This window comes from Venturia canescens, chromosome 2, assembly GCF_019457755.1.
Source record: "Venturia canescens isolate UGA chromosome 2, ASM1945775v1, whole genome shotgun sequence".
NCBI lineage: Eukaryota > Metazoa > Arthropoda > Insecta > Hymenoptera > Ichneumonidae > Venturia > Venturia canescens.
The window spans coordinates 2,861,378-2,882,080 of NC_057422.1; the positions used below are offsets into that span (position 1 = coordinate 2,861,378).

The window sequence follows — 20,703 nt, forward strand, 5'->3', positions numbered from 1 at the left end:
ACTTTCAAATTCGAAGATCCCAGACGAGGATTCTTCGATTTTTTCAGTCCCGAATTCTCAATCACTTTTGAATAACTTTTCAATATTTTTTATTTCACATTCCCAACGTACAAAAGTCTTTCAGATTCATACATTTCACATATTTTACCCAAAGATTACGCTCCAATTGGTTTTACTCTCAGTAATTTAGAGCGTTCTTGATCGCTGCGAAACACCGCCACTTATCCGGCAAGTAGAAAGGCTCGAATACGTGGGGGAACGGCGTGTCCCATCCTGTGACCCTCCGAACCGGTGCCTCGAGGTGCAAGAAACATTCCTCCTGCCAAATATCACAACAAAGACGACATACAATTTCCGATCATTCGATATCGCACTTGAAGGAAAGAAAATCGATGCAAAATGCCAGTCTTGACGCTCGTTCGAAAGTTGGCTTGAAACGCTGACCGTTATTAAGAATACACGGAGAGAAAAAAAATCTATATCGCGCCCATTTTGAAGGTTTTTACCAAAAATATTGTAATTTCCAAGTAAATTCTGAATGAAAATTTTTGAATTGCGTATTTTGCTGTGACAAAGGTTTAAACTGTGCTATTTTTTCCTAACATAGTTCACCAAGGAAACGTTGTAAAATTTATGTTGACTCGATGATGAACTGTCAAGTAGAATTATTATGCCGTTTTGCTATACTTGGTACTGTTTTCACAATTGAAATTTACAGTTGAACATAGTTAAATTTGAGGAGCTCGAACACAAGCATCGATCATACGCCAAAGTGTTTAGAAATGTACTATGGTAAATAACAGAATTTCATTCGCGATTGTACAATAATATACCGGTATACATGTGTACCGATGTATTTATTTTGACATCGCTCATCAATTTTCATCGTTCATATGTTCGTAAGAATTAATAAATATTACCGATATAGAACCCTACTTCTACGGCACCATGGTAGTTTTTAGTGAAATTTTCTCTCCGTGTAAGAGAAACGATTTTTTCACGTTGAAAAAGTAAAAATAGATGAATCAGCGATGATCGCATAGGTCGAAGCGTCCTCGAGTCTTTTTAATCTAGAATCAGCACGTTTTTTTCCGTTTTCAGTACAATCAGAACGAATTTTAGATTTCTCGGAAATCCTCATGATTTCTATCTGCGATGATCTCAGAAGAATCGATTACGATACAAAATGACGAACATTCCCCCGAGCGTCAAGATTACGGAGGATCATTCGATTTTGTTTTTATCGATTTGATCCTACAACTCGGTGAAAAAAATGAGTAAACACTTTACAGTAATTGCCTCGTTATTTTGGATTCTCACCTGAATCGTGGCTGCGATTTCACTACCAAATCCGTTGGTGAGGGGTGCCTCGTGCGCGATGACAACGCGACCAGTTTTTTTAACGGACTGAAACAAGCAACAGATTTTATGTCGGGGGTCATCAGGATTCGTCGATCCCAGAATTCCACTGAAGAATCGAAAAAAAACCCGACATTTTGCGTCATTGTCAAATTGTATTCGAAGCCAGGTAAAAGAGGATTGCTGGAGCTCGGAAAATCAAGAGTCAGAGAAGGCAATGAGTCTGGAAATCGTTGAATTTCGAAACGATGATCGTTCTTCGTATAATTGATCACGTCGAAGAGCAATTTATTTTTGAAAAGCAGATGCGATGGCAATAAATTGATGAGAGAATTTGATAAATCGGTGACTCGTTGTGGAGTACATCGGCGGGTGAAAAGGCGACGTGGCACGTCTTGTTTTTATTGACACATTACCTCTGGATTACTCCTCGATGTAGGAGAATCGGGATATCTGTGCGATCGCGAAAACCGATCATTCGATAGTCCGGCTATCTCGGAACGTCAGCCTCAATTAAATGTAATATCTGCGTTGAGCAATGTCGTGGATAAACGTCGAAATATGCATGCACACACGTGACGTAGGTACGTGCACGTTGTTTGGAGAAGCATGCAAGAGATGGAGAAAGTGAGGAGATGTAGAGAAATGTCGTTCGGTCGCAGGTACGTCATATAAGCGCGTATTAAATCGATTGGATGCAACAGCAATCACCTGGGTATTGGCTCATTTTACATGCATTTACGATGCCTACCGCGAGTCGTTAAATATTTATCTAAATTATCCGAAAATATGTCGATTTATTCTGAAGCAAGATTTTCTTAACGAAGTTATAAATCATGCGCGCGAGCGAAATAAAATATGGCGAAAAAATATAAAGTAATCTTTCAACGAGCGCGGTATAGAGCGTTCCCAACGATTTCTCGATGTTGGATTCCACTCGTTTGCGCGCAGGCACCCGAATCACTGAGAGCTTCTTTGTCCTAAAATTCTTTATCGATTCAGGTTTTGGGAGCAAAAGTCAAAGACTCGAAGCTCCGCGCAGTCATTTACTTTTATCAATGATCGCTGCAACTCGAATCCGCACTGACGTTACATTCCGCCTCATAAGCGATTGAATACGCGCATAAGTGGGAGTGCACGCCGCACGCACAAGTACACTGTTCAATGTTGTACTCTAACGAAAGATATTAAATAGATAACGCGAACCCTACACAGAACATTATGCAAATTGTCCTCGTCTATAAGGAGCCTGGCGCATGCATGTTCGCTATACCCATGGATATCCGCGTGAAATCGTCCGCATCGCCAATAGTTACGCGAAACGAGTTGCCAATTATGTACGCTTATGCAGCCGTAGCAGGTCATTGCGTTGTAATATTATCGTCTCCGAGAGCGAGAGCCGTTCAATATAGAAATATATAATATATGAATTTTCGATAAACGTTACTCTCTCGCGTGCACGTATACATGTACAGGGTGTTCTCGATCGCGAATATCAATAATTGGGAAACACGTTGTGGCGAAGCAAAAGCCATAAACATTATTCCGGGACTTTGATCGCGGTTGTGTCTTTTTTGGAAAATCTTCTCGCACTATTATCTAAAGAAGTTTTCTGACTCAGCCGCGATAAGTGGGAGTTGAGCACTGACGGGATGGAGGGACGATCGGACTTCTCGTGACTTCGGACCCTCGAGAGCAGAGAGTCGATTTTCATTTTCTGAAGATTTTTTGGGATTAGGAGTCGTTCGGGGCACCCTGTGTGTGCGCATGCATCGTTCATAGGCGACAGAGTTCCACTGAGAGCAGAGAGAGAGAGAGAGGATTGAGTGAGTGGCGCATATAATTAGTGACTGACCAACGGTGACGGGAGCAGCGTCAGCAACAATTAGCATAAATCAGCGTTATTAGTGATTAGTATTTACGAATGGGCTCGGGCGATCGATTGTTATCTAATGAAACGCTATTCTCGTTTTTGATAATAAGATTGCGTGGATTTGTTGCATTCGGCCTTAAAGAGCTTTCACGTGGGTATGCTCAGGATCCGGCGAATTAATGAACGTTCCAATGGGAGCTATACTCGTTGAAGCGTTTCGCGATGCCAGTAAAAAACGTAGCAACGCTGATACCATTTGTCGGATCGCCTTAACACGAAATCACGAAATCCTCGTCGGTGCAATTGATACGCGCGATTCAACGTCCAATCCAATAATCGGTGGCCCAGCACCACTGCTCGGGTCAGCGTACCGATAGCCCGTTTCTTCCCACCGGCATGCACCACTACCGCCGCGAAAGAAAGTGTTTCAATATATTTCCTCAAAGCTTTAATCGAGCTGCGCGACAACCGAGACATCCCGTGTCATCTTTTGCAGTACTTGTTTTCATCACCGAAGAGAAACCCTCGGGCCACAGCGCTTTCAATAGCTCTCGGTCATCCCGGGTCAACTTAGCCGCGCGTCGATTGCAAATGCTTCCAATTCAAATGGACGGCGGTACAACGCTCGCAGCAACGGCTTATGTAATTGTTAAATTTGTTTGTACCTCGGAGACGATATCGACGTCCCATGGCAGTATGGACACGAGATCGATGACCTCGCAGGATACGTTGAGCGTCTCGTGGACGTAGTCCGCAACTTCGAGGAGCACGTGCACCTGACTACCCCAGCCGATCAGCGTTATTGCATCACCTCAAGAAAAAAACAAAACAACGTTTTATCTCCGCACAGTTGTTTATTCTTACCGATCGCTCAGAAATTCCCCGAAGATTTTATAATCTTCGGGGAATTTGTGTAACGATTATTCGTTACACAAACCGCACTCAATCTATTTCGACATCTCTATAGCGTCTCGCTCGATTAGCTCTTTGTTCATTTCATTTGACAGGCTCGTGATTTGGAAAAATTATATCTTTACCGCCGAAACTCGTCGAGAAATAGGAATCACACTAGATAAACACGTGCAGAATTCGATCGTATTGATTATCTTAGTCGTTGGATATTTATGAGAGATTCGTTGATTTGATGGAACTACGCGACGTTATAGCTGATTTCATCAACTCGAAAAAAGACGCCATGATCGAGGAGAATTTTAAGTCGTAATATACTTTTAAGGTTCATGCACGAAACGATTTTCTTAAGAAATTGTTGAAATTTACACAGAGTTTCAATGGCTAGTCGACCGACACGCGAGTATCAAATTTTAAAGGATTCGTCTCATTGGTTATTTAGATAAACGTGCTTAAATATGAAGAAAAATACACAGGGCTATAGGGACTATCGGTAAAAAATCGTTTACCTTTCCATATTACGAATGAACGCTTCTTACGAAGTTTATGCAAAAGTACACAATAATAATGAAGCTTTACAATAGAACGAAGGTCCGAGAAAAAATTTGAGACGACTCTGTCTTATTAGTAATAAAGATATGTTACGTTAAAGATGATTGAACGAAATTGGTAAAACGAGCAGTACTCGTAAACTCACATTTGCTTATTTTGGCATTTTGTTTCTTCTTGGCTCGGGCCATTTCTGTGCTAGCTTTCTGTCTTTTTATTAATACTTATTTTTTCTTGATCCGTTTCTCTTTGTGTTTTTCCTTTGGACTCTCCAAAGCGATTTTTTACATAAAAAACTGTAGTATTTTAGCCAGGGACGGATGAAATTTTGGGTTCTGTCATCGATAAATCCCCGTTAAATAAATGGCTCGTAATTTCATTCGCCAAAAAATAAGTTGAAAAATTGTATACACAATTTTGAATTAATAACCCTGACATTAATTTAGAGTGCTAATATCTTTAATTAAGAAGTAAAAATCGACCTAATTCAGACACCCCTAAAATACGATCCTACCGGCATCGTCTACCTTAATCACTTCGTTTTTTTTTCTTTTCAAAATTATCTACCGATGCTACACCGAGCGGCGAATAAAATGATTCAACCAAACTTGCTGATTGAACAATGTTTTCGTCGTAGAAACGCTCCGTGATAAATCGCTTCAGATTTTCATCGAATCTTCTCGCATTCAGAATGTTTGATCCTCCGTAAAACCGCGAGTCTCCACTCGCCTCCCTCGCGACTCTATTCCTTCCGATGGAATCGAATAAAGAGCAATATTCTATTATCGATCCGAGTATCCTTGCATGTTAAATTCGCATATAACATGATAGTCAGTACACCAAAGCTCGATCAACTCACTTAAAACTTGCGTAATGACACCAACTTGACTTAAACTCGGCTATCTCGTTGGAAGCTTAGTTGTACGCGTATCCCATTTCAGGATCTAACGAGGGCCAGCCGTATCCGCCCCTCTGCTTTATACGAATATACATGTATATTATGAGATGAGGGAAAGGCGAGGTCGTTCTATTAACAAACTATTATACGCCGTTTTGAAGGCGTTTGATATCGCTGCACAACGTTATTAAGTCGTCGGTATTTCGCCTGCGCTTCGGTTCTCATAATCGAATCGAGAAGAAACTTGATGTTTCGAGAATCCAAAGATCGACAGTGGGAACACTTACCCTCGCGCAGAATTTCGGCCTTGCCGATCGGTGTCTTGTAATGCCCGGATGGAACGTCGTCGATGGCCGAACGGTAGAGAGCTTTCGGTTCGAATATTATGCATGGATCAGGCTCTTCGATGCAGCTGAGCAGAAGCCCTTTGGCCTGAATCGGGCCTCGAGGAACGACGATCTGCAACGGGACGCAATATTTTCACGCTCTTTTTCAATACTTTTCATCGGGTCTATTTTGGGAGCGGGTTTCTCAAATTCCTCTCGCTTTCGACGTTGAAAAGAAAAGTGAATAGACGTCGATCGGAAAATATCAGGGATCGCGGGATCCTGGTACACTCGAATATTTTTAGCACACCGCGAGGCGTCAACAAAAAAGCACGTAACGCTACGTACATTAGTCAAACAAATGCGGGTAAGTTGGACAATACTTTGGAGCGAGCATTGACGAGAATAATAAACGTAAAAGCTGGGGAGGGCATTCTATTAGTCGCGAATAGTTTAAATGTAGCGTAATATGTAAATCTGTATTGCGGTGCGGTGTAAACGTAGGCGGATTCTGTGCACACTCTCGTTCCACCGAGATTCCTGTCCCCATCGGCGTTTTTGTGACCTTTATCTTTCTCATTCTCAATATTTTTTACACGACGCGGAGAAATCATTTGCGCACTATTCATCCATCGGGAATAGATCCCGGCGTTTTCGTCTTGTCCATTAATTACGAGATCGCCGACAGCGAATGGTTATAATCTACACCTGTGGCCTAATAGAGTAGCGTGCGTACTTCGCGACGTTTCTATATCTATTGGCTCCTCGAGCGTGATTCATGCACCGAGAATCTCGCTGTTCTTATTTGATCCGGGTCACGCCATCTCACTCTCAGACGGTAAAACTCTCGGTGAAGTTTACCAGCTTGTCAGATACCAGATTCGTGGTGAAATTTTTCGACCTCGTTGAATCAAGCGGCGTTGAAGAGTTTTTAAATAATGATATTCAAATCACAAGATCAAAAAGGAAGAAAAGAAGTCGATCTTTCTTGGAACGATTTTTATAAAGGTTTGTTACCGGCTCTGGAGCGACGTTACCTTAAGACCCGGAGTGTGGGCAAAATAGGCCTCGGGACTCTGCGAGTGGTAAAGAGCGCCGTGTCCGACGGCCCCGCAAGGTGCTCGGATGGTAAGTTTCCCACAATCGAATGAGCCACCGCTGCGGTACCTCATTTTAGCTGCCTCGTTTACCAACTGTCGACAGAAACGTGGCGAGTGACAAAGTCGATTAACTGCAGTTTCCTGCTTTTTTCTCGTACCTGATCAAAGGCTGGGAAAATGTAATCTGCGAATTGTATTTCCGCAATCGCTGTTGCACCTGCGTTCGCCAGTCCAATGCCAAACCCAGCGATTCCTTGCTCGCAGAGCGGAGTATTGAATACTCTGTCAGCTCCGAAGCGTTTCTGCAGACCCATTGTGCAACGGAACACACCGCCGAAGGCAACATCTTCTCCAAAGATAACTATGGAAATGATATTTTTTAAGCAGCTATTCATCAGCTTTGGTAAATAAATTGAGCGAGCAAATAAAGCCTCGAATCAATCAAATATTTCTTGAGCCAACGAGTTTCATTCCGTTCGCCACGATCCAAGATAAGCTTTGTCGCATCAACAAGAGTTTCGAGTCGATTTTAAATCGATCAAAAGTGTTGTCAAATTGACGAATTTCTTTTCTCAGCCGAGCAAAAACTCGAGTGGGTTCTCCTCGCTCAATAAATCCACGGAAACGGATTGAGCCTCGCGTGTTTCATTCGATTCGCCACACGTTCAAACCGCTCGGCCGAACGCGCGTCACGAGGATTGTAAATAACATATGGAAAACTGGTGCTCCGCTCGTACGAGGGACGATCCAACGATTATATGAATATTAACGTTATCGCGACGTTTGACCCGATAAGATAAGCGGGCGGAGAATTTTAGGTGAGCTCGACTATCAGAAGCGACGGACCGTCTCATCGAAATTTCTCAACGCCGTCAGCGTTCATTCGAAATAATGATTTTTTTCAACGAATCTTACCAGCGCTCGGATCCTCCTCCATGGCTAATGACAGACCATTGTTGATCGCTTGGAACATGTTCAGCCTTTCGGTCGCTCCTTCGAGAAATAACGGGAACAAAATCAAGATAAATATTGATTGGAGCAACGTTTTTAAGCTCGTTGAAAATGGCAGTTTAATGATCACGAAATTGATAAATGTACGCGGTTTTGCCGACTTATAATCTCATTGGCGCCATCTAATTACCGGTCTTTCCTGATGGTTTGTCCGGCACGAAGGAGAAATGTAATCCACGAATTCCAATTGCATTTTGACGTGTGGCACTGCTCGCGAGGCTGATCGAGACGGATCGTATCCCAGTGTAGCGAGAGAGCGCGCACAACTTACTGAGCATCATGATCGTCGAATACTACTCGTGTGAAGAAACGATCCGCGTTGTGAGGTTTGGGAATATCAATCGGATGAGATATTTACATACAACGTGTTGTTGACCTCTTTCGTAATTGGCTCTCCACAGACATACGTGTCTTAATAAAAATATGTACTTTTTCAAAATAATTCCTTATTTTCATGCATTTATTCATCGCGATCGGCCTCTCTTTTGCTTTCGAATTTCCACTGCAATTCCTTTCCACCAAAACCCCGCCTCGCGACCGCAGCCGCGACTTGGCTCTCTGAATTGCGTTCACCATGACATTTTTTTAGTGATTATGCATTAGCGCATTTATGCGTGTTTGCGACTCTCATGAAGCAGTAAACACAGCCTTTGGACAACCACTTGTTTCGTAAGGAATCGTGCCGCCGTGAGTTTCATGTGTGCTGTAAACGTCTTTTTTTCATAACAAAGTAGTAGCGTTCGAGTTCTACAACAGCAGTTTTCGCTATGAGGAAAGTCGACTCTTGTTTGTGCTCTGATAACAGTTTTGAACGTTTTTTTTTGAGTGTTTAACTATCGTCGTTCGTAATGTAGTCGCTGCGACTAGTTTTTTATCATTCATCTATTATCGTGTTTGTAAAAACGTTTGAGGAAGATCGACTTCGACGTAATTGCTACTAAACGGCTTACCTTTCGTGCACGCGTTTTTTACTTGGTCCGGAAACATCTTTATAAATGATTATAAATGAACGAGCAATTTTTTAAATTTACTCAGTCCGGATCACTCACGTGATCGAGTCCTCCCTCCGCTGCGCTGCTCTTCCTAGTGGGGGCAGCGAGGGCTCCCTACCACTCGGGTTCCCCAACCCCCTCTGCTCGCCGTCGCGGTCGCCATGGAGACGAAACTTGGCGTCGGTACAAACTAAAAGCAGTAAAACTCGTGAAACGTCAAAGGTAGCCCGGGTCGAAAGTGTCTAAATGTTGATCTCAGTTAATAAAACTACTGAAAATGGTTCGAGTCGACTGGGATCGCGTTCTCTCGATAAAGGCCGAGTCGCTGACGGACGACGAGATCGAGGACCTTTTCCCCATGGTCATAAGATGTGACATCGACGATGTTGAAGATGTAAACAATCTTCGAGCTCTTATGAAACTGGCCCAAGAGATGCTTCAGCACAAAGATAACCAAGTCGGTAATTCGCGGTCCGTTGACCAAATCGATTGAAGAAACGCACTAAATTCTCGACCGATTCTCATCCGTAGGTCGAATCGCTACTTCTGGAGTGCGACGAGCTCAAGGAAAAAGTTGCTTCCGCTCATTCCGCTCCTGTCAAAAGTCAAACAAAACGTAAGTGTCATCGAACTTCAGACTTGACTGGAATTTTCTCGTTCCTCGTTCTGATTTTCACGACGCGTTTGCAAGGGGAATAATATTACAATTGATTTTACCGCACAGCAGCAGAGCTCGTGTCGCCGGACGAAATCGAGGTCGAGAGCAGCTCCAAAGTAAGTTAGATTCAACCGCATTTCGACTCTCTCGCGAATCAAGTTCTCTCTTCTCACTCTTTGTTTCTCCAGAAAACTGAAGTCACGAGGACCGATACGTACAGCGAGACGATGAGGACGAACGACAAAATAAAAACGCTCTTGAACGAGCTGGAGGTTGGTGAACACCGCCAACTCCTAATTTCGTAAAAATTTTCGTTTTTTCATTAATTCGTGTTTACAACTTCGCGCACAGGGGATGGAGGAAGAGAACGACACTTTGAAAAGAAAGCTGGAAATATTGAGAGAGGAAATGGAAGATGCGACCGAGAGCATGGACGAGATGACGGAAGAACTGGAGCAACTCAGGAGCAAAAATCTATCCTACAAAGGCACGATTATTTTGTCCGATTGTTTTATTCGCCATGAGGTCGGCGTGTTCTGTAATATTCGTTACTTCCAACAGAGGAGATCGACCACTTGCAGCTGGAGAATGAAACTCTCATGACGAAATTACGAGAGCTCAATGCTGAGCAAGAGGAGAAGGACAAAATGATCGACGATTTCAGCGTCGTGATCGATTCCAGAGTCGGCGAGTGGAAGGTACGTAGATCTCCGAGTAAAAATGCATTGCTCCTCGCCAAACAGACTTTAGGTATACGTTTTCTAGAACATATTAGACGAGAGAGACGCTGAGATAAATCGTTTAAAAAAAGAATTATCACACGCGTTGGAACAATCAGTTGGGTCGGTGGCGGAGCAAAACAAGACTGAAATAGCGCAACTCAATGAAGAAATCGTTGAGGGCAAAAGAATCATAGTTGATCTCCAAGAAAAGTTGCTCGAGGCTGCCACCGAGTTGAACGAGAGTGCGGGGCTCATTGAAAAGTTGAAAAACGATGCGAAAAGGTATTTCGAAGCCGCGGACACTCCGGCGGCCCACGATCAAAGAAAACTCTACTCACGGGCTATCGATTTTTACAGAATTAACAAAACTGGCAGACGAAAAGAGCAGAGAGACTTGTTGAGGAAAATTCAAGAAGCCAACGAAAAAATGGCTACTCTCCAGACCGCCCTCAGGCAAGCGGAGGACGAATCCGCTCTGAAGAGCCAACAGTTGTGCGAAGTTCTGGTTGATTTTAAAAAGTACGAGGACCGAGATCGCGGATTGGCCGACACGATAAAGGAGGCGAAAGAACTCAAGGAAAAATTGACTTCGAAAAACCAACACGTGAAGGATCTCATCACGGTTATCAACAATTTAGAAATGTTGAATTCCTGCAGGGAAATGCAGATTTTGGCACTCCGGTTAGTTTCATTAGCTCGATAAAGTCGTACAAAAAATAGAGCGATAAGCTGATTTCTGATTTCAGAGAGAAACTCGGGATGCCAGAGGATGAGGAGATTTCGATTGACGGCATAGCATTAAAGAGCCAGGAAGACGCTCGAGTGCGAAACGAACTGATTAAAAAGAATGAGGTCTTGGAGCAACAGAATTTGGAAATGAAGTCAGACGTAAGAATAACTCAAATCTACGCCGCTCGTGAAATGTGAAAGAAATCAACGATTCTCTCAGCTGATCTCTCAAACTCATTTTCAGATAAGAACCTTGCGCTACAAATTGAGCAAGTTGGAACAAAAAATAAGCTCGAACGGCGACACGATTCTCTGCCCCGGCGAAGAGGATGCGAGCCCGAAAAAAATGCTCAAGTACCACGGCATTGCTGACGAAGAAATAACTTCTTTACGGCAAAGGGCCGAGCTCGACGAATTGAGAGAAAATGTAAGAATCGTCATCGATGAGAACGAAGCCCTCAGGAAAGGGATGCACGAGATTTTGGACAGCATCCGAGATCAAGATGGTAATTTTTCGCTCGTGCTACCGCAGCTACGGATTGAATGAACCATTTTTGAAAATAGTAAAAAAGTCGCAACGTCACGCAGGTAAAAGCGAAGTCGAAGTCCACTCCGGGACTCTGGAAAGGCTACTCGAGGCTCTGGACGTTCGCCACGTCTCCGGGTGGTATCATCCAGCGATGAGGATTCAGGAGCGTCTTAATGTCGTTCAAGGCAGTAATTCGGAGCTGCGTTCGCAGCTGAAGCAAATGCGGTACGATATTTTTCTTGTTGTTGGCAAATTTGGCGTAGACGAATGTCGACTCTTTGCCTTCGTTAGTAGAATTTTGATGACTTGTCGGCGATTCCTTTTCTCATGCTTCCAACACTTTCGATACTCCCACAGGAAAGATTTGCAAAAGAAAGACGCGCTGCTTCGCAAGTACGCCATAAAAGATCCGTCTCGAGAGAAGCTCAGCGTGGAAGATTCCGAAAGCGAAGAAATCACGATGAGAGAGTTCGAGAAGATTCAGTCTTCCTTCAAAAAAGAGCTGGCCGATTGTCAGAGAGAAAGAGAAACTTTGAGCGAGGAGAACCGAGAACTTCGGGAAACGACCGAACAGCTCACCGGGCAGCTGCAAAAGTTGGACGAAGATTTGAAGACCTTGGAAACCGACGAAGATGAAATGAAACGCGCCTTCGCGTCCAAGAGCAGAGAATGCGCGGAATCCGCGCTCAGCGTCCTCGCCATGAAGCGGAAATGCACGACGCTCGAAAGCCTCTTGAACGTCGAGTCAACCAAGTCGTATAAAATTCGCAAAGAATCGATAGAGACGGAAAATGCGTTGAGGAAGTTTCTCACCGACATGGAAAAGCGCAATAAAATGCTGACCAACGAGATTGCCGCGTTACGAAGTAATCTGTCGAACTCCGTCAGTCTCATCGAATTCAACGAGCTCAAAGACAAGTACGAGGAAAAATGTATCCATCTCCGTACCAGCTACGAAGTGGAGTTGGCTGCAAAGTTCAGTGACGAGATTTCGGGCGACGCCATTCGCGAAACGGAGGAACGAGGGAACGCTGCGACTCCTGAAACCTTCGACGAATCATCGCCGAAAAAAAGTGCCAAATGTGAAGCTTCCGTGGAACAATTGACGACGATAAACGCAGAGCTCCGACAACAATTGGTAGATTTACAGAAACATTTCTCCGACTTGATTAGACCTGGACAGGTGACCGGTGACGAGAAAAACGAAAACAACGAGAAACACGAAGAAAAAATTCGAGCTTTGACCATCGAGAATGAAAGTTTGAGGAGAAACTTGGAAATCTCTCGAGAAGAAATCGAAATGCACTCCACGACGAATTCACTCAAAATATTTGAATTGGACAGCCTCAGACATCAGATTCTTGACCTGCACGCTGTAAGCGAGGACAAGGAAACCATCGCGAGATTAGGCTTCGAATTGAATATCTGTAGAAACAGCGAAGTCGAACTGAGCAAACGGAAGATTCAACTCGAAACAGAAATTCTGCATCTTCGAGAGGACTTGGAGGGCGTGAACAAGGAGCTCGACGAGACGAAAATGCAGTTACAGGATTGTCGAAAAATTTGTTCGACGCGCTGCAGGTATTATCGTTTTTTTTCTAATTTCGATTATTCTAGTTTGATTCGTTTCCATCTGGGATTTAATTTTTTGCAGATGCTACGAAAACGTGATTGATTTTCTGCGATCTCAATACGCCGGTTCCACTTCACTGACCGCACTGCAAAGATTCAACACGATGTTGAAAAACGTTGTTGCCGATCGCGTTGAAATCGATAGGAAAATTGCCGAAGCTGAAGAACTGAGAGAAAGTGCGAAACTGCATCAGGAATTGTTGACCGATCGTTTGGCAATCGTTGAGAGATTGAGAGACCTTCTTGAAGACCAAATCGGCAGCAACGATCTCGAGAGCATGATGCAAAGCTTTTCGGAAAACTCTCAATACACTCTGAATGTAAGTTTATATTTCGAACAGCAAAAAAATCATTTTCGTGTCTGTTCCGAACGTCCAGCATGCTTTTCACGCGATTCACTTTTATCTAACTAAAGCGAGCTGATTCCAATGATATTTTATCAGGACATTCGTCTCAAACGACGAATAACTCAGCTGGAGAACGAGTTGAGACTCTCGAACGAGAAGTTGCTGGAAAATCAGTCAACGATGCTCGGTATGGAGCACGAAATGATAAACATCCAGAGTATTTGGTACAAAAAGCCTGAAACGACTTCGTCGGCTTCCGAGCCTAGAAGCGAGACGAAAGTCGAGCAAAAAACGGTTTCCACGCAGGCGGAAGTGGAGAATCAATCGAAGGAAGTTCAGAGTGAACCCTTCGAGTTTGGTAGCAAAATCGTGGTGCCGAAGTTGCCGGAAGCGTCGCCGCGCCGCGAGATCCAAGTGACCAGATCGGAGGACGATTCGACCGCGGTTCTCCGGGAACAACTGGACCAGGCGCTGAATCTGGCATCGAAACGGTCGGCCCTTTTGATAAAATACGAATCACAGATGGTCGAGTATCAAGCCAAAGTCGCCGCTCTCGAGGAAGCGGTCGCAAAAAAGAATTTCCAGCTCCCCAGTCCGGTCGAGCATCGAACCGATCGCAAAGAAATCGATCAATCCGGCCCCGAGAGTGGCGACAACGCTGCCCTCAAATCGACCATTTCGAGCTTGCAAAAACTGCTCAATCAGAAGGAAGAGACGATCGAGCGCTACCAAAATTTACTGAAGAATGACCGAGACGAGCACAGCAGTGCGGCTGCGCGATTCCAACAAGAGATCAAAGCTCTGCGCGAAGAAATGTTCACTCTGCAAGAAGAGTCCGAGAGGAAACGAGAACACTTTTTTAGCGTTCCGCTGACAGCGAGAACTCTGGACGACCCGATCAAAGAGTCGAAAGCTGATGTCGAAGCTGAAGAAAAAATGGCGAGATTGGCCGAGAAAGCCTCGACTCTCGAAGCGGAGTTGAACGTCGCGAAAGAACTCGGCGAACGCTGGCATCGGCTTGCGGAAGAAAGGCTCCAGCACATGGATCACATGAGAGAAAGGTCAGTATTTTTTTTAAGCGAGACTTGAAAGTCCGAAGAATTTAACTGCAAACAAATAATTCGCGCTCAAATCTCAGGTTGGAAGAACAGCACAAAAACGAATTGGAAAGTTATCGATTAGAATCACTCAAGTGGCAAACCGAAGCTGACACGCTGCGGAAACAATTGTCAGACAATCGTATGCAGTTAGCCAAAGGAAATATTTCTCTCGTGAAAGAGCTGCAGGAACGTGACACTAAAATCCACGAGTTGAGTGTGGCGTACCAGCAACTGCAGGTTAAGAAAAAACCGGATATTCGACGGAGGCTTGATAATTTGATGGTTTGTTTACGCTCAGTTTTTATTGTTTAGAGCGAGTTCGAGTTAATGGAAACAATGACGTTGAGCCAACCGCTAGTCGTGCCTGGAAGCGTTTCGACAAAGGTTCAGGAAATGGCGCAAACGTTGACTCGGGATCAGGCGAATCATTTTCAATCTGAGCTCGATCAACTGAAGCGTCAGATAAAATCGCAAAGCGATAAAGAAAAAATGTACAAGGAGCAAATCGCCGACCTCAAGCAGCAAATAAGTCGTGGCTACATGGCGAAAAAGACGGAAGAGCGGCGGGTGTCGAACCGGGAAATGCAATTAGAGAAAAAGCTGAAAGCTCTGGAAGAAGAACTCTACAAAGCTCGGACGCAACTGGACCGAGAATATCGAGTGCAGGAAGCGAAGAGAGTCAAGGTAAGATTCGTCAGTGTTTTTCGCTACTCCTAATTACGCCATGAAATTAACTCCCGAAAATTGTCAAAACAAAAGACCGCTGAGGAATTAGCTCTTTGGGAGAAACAAAAAAAATGGCAACAAATTGCAGAGAGGACGAAGAGAGAGCTCAGAGAAAAAGTAGAGGAGTTTAAAAAACTGACTGGCAATTACGAGAAACTCAGAGCCGTTGTTTCGTGCATGGAACGAGAAAAATGGTACCTTCGAAGTAAATTGAGATCGGAGAATGCTTGCTTCGCCGCTGGCCTCAATCCTCCTAACGATGTACACCACAAAATTGTCGAGAGTCTGCAAATTGAGTGTCAGACACTTCGCGATCGGGTTAAGGAACTTACCGATCGATTAGAGTCCGAAGATTCTCGTCAGACCGTCTATCAACTCGAACAGCAGAGAAGACGAATCGCTGCACTCGAGGCTGTCGCTGAGGTTTTTCTCAAGTTTTTATCTCACTTATCCATCCTTAATTTGGCGTCAGCATCGCTTTATTTCCAAATAGCCCCAATTATTCGAATGTAATCAGACTTTTTGTAACTTTCTCTCTCGTTAGGGCAACACATTTGTCGTCGATCAACTCGAAAGACTGGAGGCTACCAAAGCGACTTTAGAGAAATCGAACATTCGTCTGGAAAGTGAAAATTTCGAGCTTCGGATGGAGATCGAAAAGAGGAACCTCGATACTCCCCGATTGAGAGAAAAAGTCGAGCATTTGGAGAAGTAAATTCATCGTTTTAGAAATTACACATTTATCCATTAAAAAATGGAGCTTACGGTTTTCTCGTTCTCTTCTGCTTGACAGATACGTGGAACTGTTGAAGAATGAAAAATCCTCGGAATCGTCACCCCGTTCGACCGACAAACAACCGACGGACACGAGAAAATCGATCATGGAACTAGAAAAAACAGTTTTCATTTTGAAAAGAGTGGTGGAAAAGCTGCAAGTTGAAAATAAGAGATTGAAGGAGTCGAAAAAAGGTCACCAGCATCAGGTGAAAATGGTGGGCGAACAATTATTATGAGTGTACGAATTTCTGTCGTCGATAATTTTCGATATTTCACCGCTAAAATGAATTTTATTACAGAGTAGAGAAATCAATTTTCCGAATGATTCACATTTGAAAAAACACTACGAACTGGCGAAAAAACGAGTTGTAGCTTTGGAAACGGACCTCCAATTGGCCGAGCAGAGAATATTGATGCTGGAAAACGTGCGAAAGGAGGAAGACAGCTCCAGTGAGGTCGCAATTCTGAAACAGCAACTCGCTTACAAATCCGAGCTTCTCGACAAAGTCAAACAGTTGCTGACCCGAGCAGCCATCAACGAAAAAGCTCTTCGTCAGAAGGTGAACCCCCAAAACAGTTTTTTCTTCCTCCGCAGACAAAAAAGTACGCGCTACAAGAAGCTGACGAACAAATTTTGATGCAGATTCAACAGATCGAATTGAAACAAACGTTAGCCACGATTCCAGAGTGTCCGATAACCCCTTCGCCGACGAATTCATCATTGAGAGGAAAACCGTCCGTCACTTGATTCCTGAAAACGCTAAAATTGAGCATCGTCTGGTCCGTATCATCACACGAATAAGTTCCTGACTCGAATCGAGTTATTTTTCAATTGCACGAGATAAAAATAACTCCGAGCAACGACAATAATTAATTGATAAATATTGATTTAAGGGGTCGACGAATAAAGGTCGAAAGTTGAATTATTGTTTTCTGACATGATTTTTTTCGAAGTAAATTAGAAGGAATGCCGAGCGCCTTATTTTGAACTTTTATTCAGGTTGATCGGACATTTTAATCCAAAATTTCAATGCGTATACACAAGTAACTATATTATTATGAAGAAATTCGCTGTTGAGTAAATCGAAGAGTCGTGCAAAAGCCGGCTCGTAACGCAGTTACATGTACGATTATATATGTGTGCCTGACGGCGTTGTGTGGAATGCAAAATGCGTTTATTTCAATGCTCGAAGTTTCGAAGCGTTGCGTATGTGACTAGATTCATAGGCCAAGTTTCTATTTCACACTCGTCTCAAACATTGCCTATATATTAAAATGGCGAATCAATCGTAATTGACAAATCTCGAATAAATAATCAGAGTCGTGATGGAACGTTCGGTCTTCCAAAAGTCAATGAGAACATGCGTCGTCGTCGTCATCCGGAGTGCTGTTGGCCAATTTTTTCAACGGAATCTCATCTAAACGTCGTCCAATCTGTTGATGAAATCGGTGATCGAGTTCTCGTCCTCGCAATCCGGGATCATTTTTCCTTTGTATTTGACGCAAGTATCGGCACACAGCTGACCGTCGAAGTAACGTCCAAACATCTTCGTACACTGGGCACAATTTCTCAGACAAGTACCTGCGTCAATTCGTATCATTCGTGTCAAAGTTTATCGAAGAAAAAAAGTGTTTAAGCATTTTTTCATCGACAAAACTTCGAGAAGTTGAAAAAGTTTCAAAGAATTTGCTAATTTTTCAGCAAAAAAAGTGAACACTTAGTTTTTTAACTGTCACTAACAATGAGGCGATTTTAAACTTTTAACGAACGAGAATTTGACACAAATTTATTATGAAATCGAAATTTTACTAACCGACGCGAGTAGCAGTTGCCGGTGTCGTGAGGACCGTAGCGAGGAGAAGCGCACAAGAGATGAGACCGAGTCGGATATTCATAGCTGAAACGTGGAAACAGAAAACTTTGACTCTCTCGACAATATATCGAGTGAACAGAAATGGAAAAAGAAGAAAAAATCACTGATTAATTAGCTCTCCACTGATTTCAAATTTACCGATCGTTTATTTCGATTTTAATCGTCACACTTTTCCGAGCACATTCATTATTGTGATTATCGACGACCCCGATATTGCGTGGATAACGATTTTCGAAGTTTCGCACTCTCGCAATGACAGTTGATCCTGCACCTTCGTCGATTCGGATTTGAACGAACGATTTTGGCGAATCACATTCTCGCGGATAAAGCAAACGACACGAGGGCGCTCGAGGACTCGATCGGAGCAACTGAATGAAGAGCGCGAAGATTCGATCGTTCACACAGTCCGGGAGAGCTATTCGAAGGTTCGACGATACTTATCGTTTTTATCAAGCCTCTCAACGCCGCATCGACCAATATGCTAAATCCCACTTTTGTGTATATATTTATACGTCAAATATATACTCAAACTGTATATATTCACATACACACCCGTATGAATATATTTATACATATGGGCCATTTCACGTGATTTTTTCATTCGCAAATTTCTACCAGTTTTCATTTCATTGCCATTTTTTAACGTTTTCTGATATGGAAACAAATCGGCAAACTTGCTTTTTCGATTTTACTTTACCTCTCTGGATTCAGGCTGCGGTGGCACAGAAACTACGAACGACTAGGAGGAAAATTTTCAGTGAAAAGTGAATTGCGAAGAAAAAGTATTTCGATTTCCACGATCGGGGGTAGCGATCTTTGATAAACTTTTTTCGAGTACATGGTGACTTCGTGTGATTTTTAAATACGAGCTCCAAATACGAGGACTGTTTTCAAAGGTTGCGAGCTCTTAAATTTCGCCTCGTAACTCGTTTTTTTAAATAATGAACAATGAAACCGTATCGCGTCTCTGTGCAACGGAAAGTGGCAGTTTTTTCAACAGTTTTAAACGAAGAGCTGTGAATTTTTACACATGTATTTTATGAGAAATATGGGACGACGCGAAAAAGCCCGAAACACGTGTCAGCTCGTTCTTTGTACAGAAAATAATGCGGAAAATTGAGGAGAATTGAAAGTTCTGGGGCCCGGGTTTGAGGAGCGTAAAAGTGAAGCGAAATGCCCTGTATGTAGACACACGTAATTAAAAATTCGAATATGACTGTCGGTAGGATTCTGGCCGAAGGCTATTTAGCAGTTGTACTCTCGCCTCGTCTCACCGGTACGGCGCCTCGTCGTAGTCGTACGTTTATTTCTCTTTTTTTATTCATTCGTTTCTTACAACCGGAATCTCGATACTTCCGCGTTCTCTTTGTGCAGAGGTATTAATAAATATGGATTGAAACGTTTTTTTTTCCACATTGCACCTGTCGAGACGAGGAGACCGTGGGGAATTTCACGACCAAGAACATTGGGAAGAAACTCTGTGCGCTCTTCCACAGAGCTGACAATTTTTTAATCGACGTCGTGGAATTTCAAGATAACGAGCTTCCATCGAAAGTTTTATTGGAAAGCGGATATTGCGTGGACGTTCGCACAAACTTACCCCGATTCCACAATGCTCCAACAATTTTTCAATGAAATTACTCGATAAATAACTTACCGATAAATTCGGGGAACTTCTTCGCGAAATTCAAGCTCGTCGATAGTCCTCGAAGGAATTCGAATGATGCTGGATTCTCGTCGATCCAACCTTTTATACTAGCTCGATCTCCTCTCAACGACGCCCTACCGTTCACCCTTCGTTCACAATAACTTCATTTCCTGCACTCAATCAACAGAGAACAGCCACAAATGGATCCAACAAAAGTACCAACTATTTTGGAGCACATTTTTTTATTTATTTACTCAATCAGCCCAACGATTATCACATCGATGAGAAAAAATATAAAAATTACAATTCTCTTACGATACGAGAATGAAATTAAAAAACAGGAAATTCGATATTAAAATGGATAATAATTTTTCTTATTCGCGGTAACCACTTTCTTTACGTTCACATTCGACCACTTTTTTTCCCCTCAATCGAAACGATTCTTTTGTTTTTTACTAGACAAAAATTTTCTAAACTCCCAATACTGATCGCGCGATAAGTTACAACTGGATTCTCCGATTTTCAACGTGCCGCGTTATGAACGATGAATATATAGATTTTTCTCTTATATGTATACATCGGAACCAGCAGGATGAGCTCCCACCCGGTAGTCGAATTCTCTAGGCCGAAGAGAAGATCCACGTTTTGGATAGTTCGCATGAAAATCATGTAGGCCCCTGCCTTGAATATATTTATATTCGCGTGAATGTATCACCGAAAATAGCTATCTTTCGATCTTCCTCGTACGGAAATAGACTCGAATCCTCCAAACTAATAACGGTCGTCGTTAATCTCGGTACACGTTGACCAGTGACATTCCTTTCTGGGGTGGGGAAAAAAGTGAGAGACAACTGTACGAGGAGTTTTGTTGACGATTTTTCAAATTGGATTATTCGGAGCCTGATTTCTCAGGGTTTCCGAGGGCCTTTTACAACTTTCGGGAC

The 20,703-nt window shown here is 43.1% G+C and overlaps 3 protein-coding genes across 3 annotated transcripts; 1 reads left to right on the forward strand and 2 right to left on the reverse strand.

Moving 5' to 3' along the window:
- Positions 1-72: 72 nt before the first annotated feature.
- BckdhB (Branched chain keto acid dehydrogenase E1 subunit beta) lies at positions 73-8,550 on the reverse strand. The gene is made up of 8 exons (XM_043413057.1): positions 8,156-8,550; positions 7,930-8,007; positions 7,173-7,375; positions 6,952-7,107; positions 5,876-6,047; positions 3,898-4,043; positions 1,321-1,407; positions 73-319 (listed from the first exon to the last, which is right to left on the reverse strand). Exons 1-8 carry the CDS (start codon positions 8,304-8,306, stop codon positions 179-181), a joined length of 1,134 nt encoding a protein of 377 aa, XP_043268992.1. The 5' UTR covers positions 8,307-8,550; the 3' UTR covers positions 73-178.
- Positions 8,551-9,249: 699 nt separating this feature from the next.
- Cep290 (Centrosomal protein 290kDa) lies at positions 9,250-17,530 on the forward strand. The gene is made up of 21 exons (XM_043413053.1): positions 9,250-9,474; positions 9,549-9,633; positions 9,742-9,791; positions 9,864-9,947; positions 10,027-10,162; positions 10,237-10,373; positions 10,441-10,679; positions 10,755-11,078; positions 11,144-11,285; positions 11,371-11,632; positions 11,715-11,880; positions 12,013-13,236; positions 13,310-13,607; positions 13,731-14,695; positions 14,773-14,971; positions 15,047-15,418; positions 15,494-15,883; positions 16,005-16,171; positions 16,254-16,452; positions 16,537-16,797; positions 16,881-17,530. The coding sequence occupies exons 1-21, from the start codon at positions 9,295-9,297 to the stop codon at positions 16,983-16,985; spliced, it is 5,985 nt and encodes a 1,994-aa protein (XP_043268988.1). The 5' UTR covers positions 9,250-9,294; the 3' UTR covers positions 16,986-17,530.
- Positions 17,217-19,898, reverse strand: Eh (Eclosion hormone). The gene is made up of 3 exons (XM_043413058.1): positions 19,769-19,898; positions 18,052-18,135; positions 17,217-17,819 (listed from the first exon to the last, which is right to left on the reverse strand). The coding sequence occupies exons 2-3, from the start codon at positions 18,131-18,133 to the stop codon at positions 17,656-17,658; spliced, it is 246 nt and encodes an 81-aa protein (XP_043268993.1). The 5' UTR covers positions 18,134-18,135; positions 19,769-19,898; the 3' UTR covers positions 17,217-17,655.
- Positions 19,899-20,703: the final 805 nt, after the last annotated feature.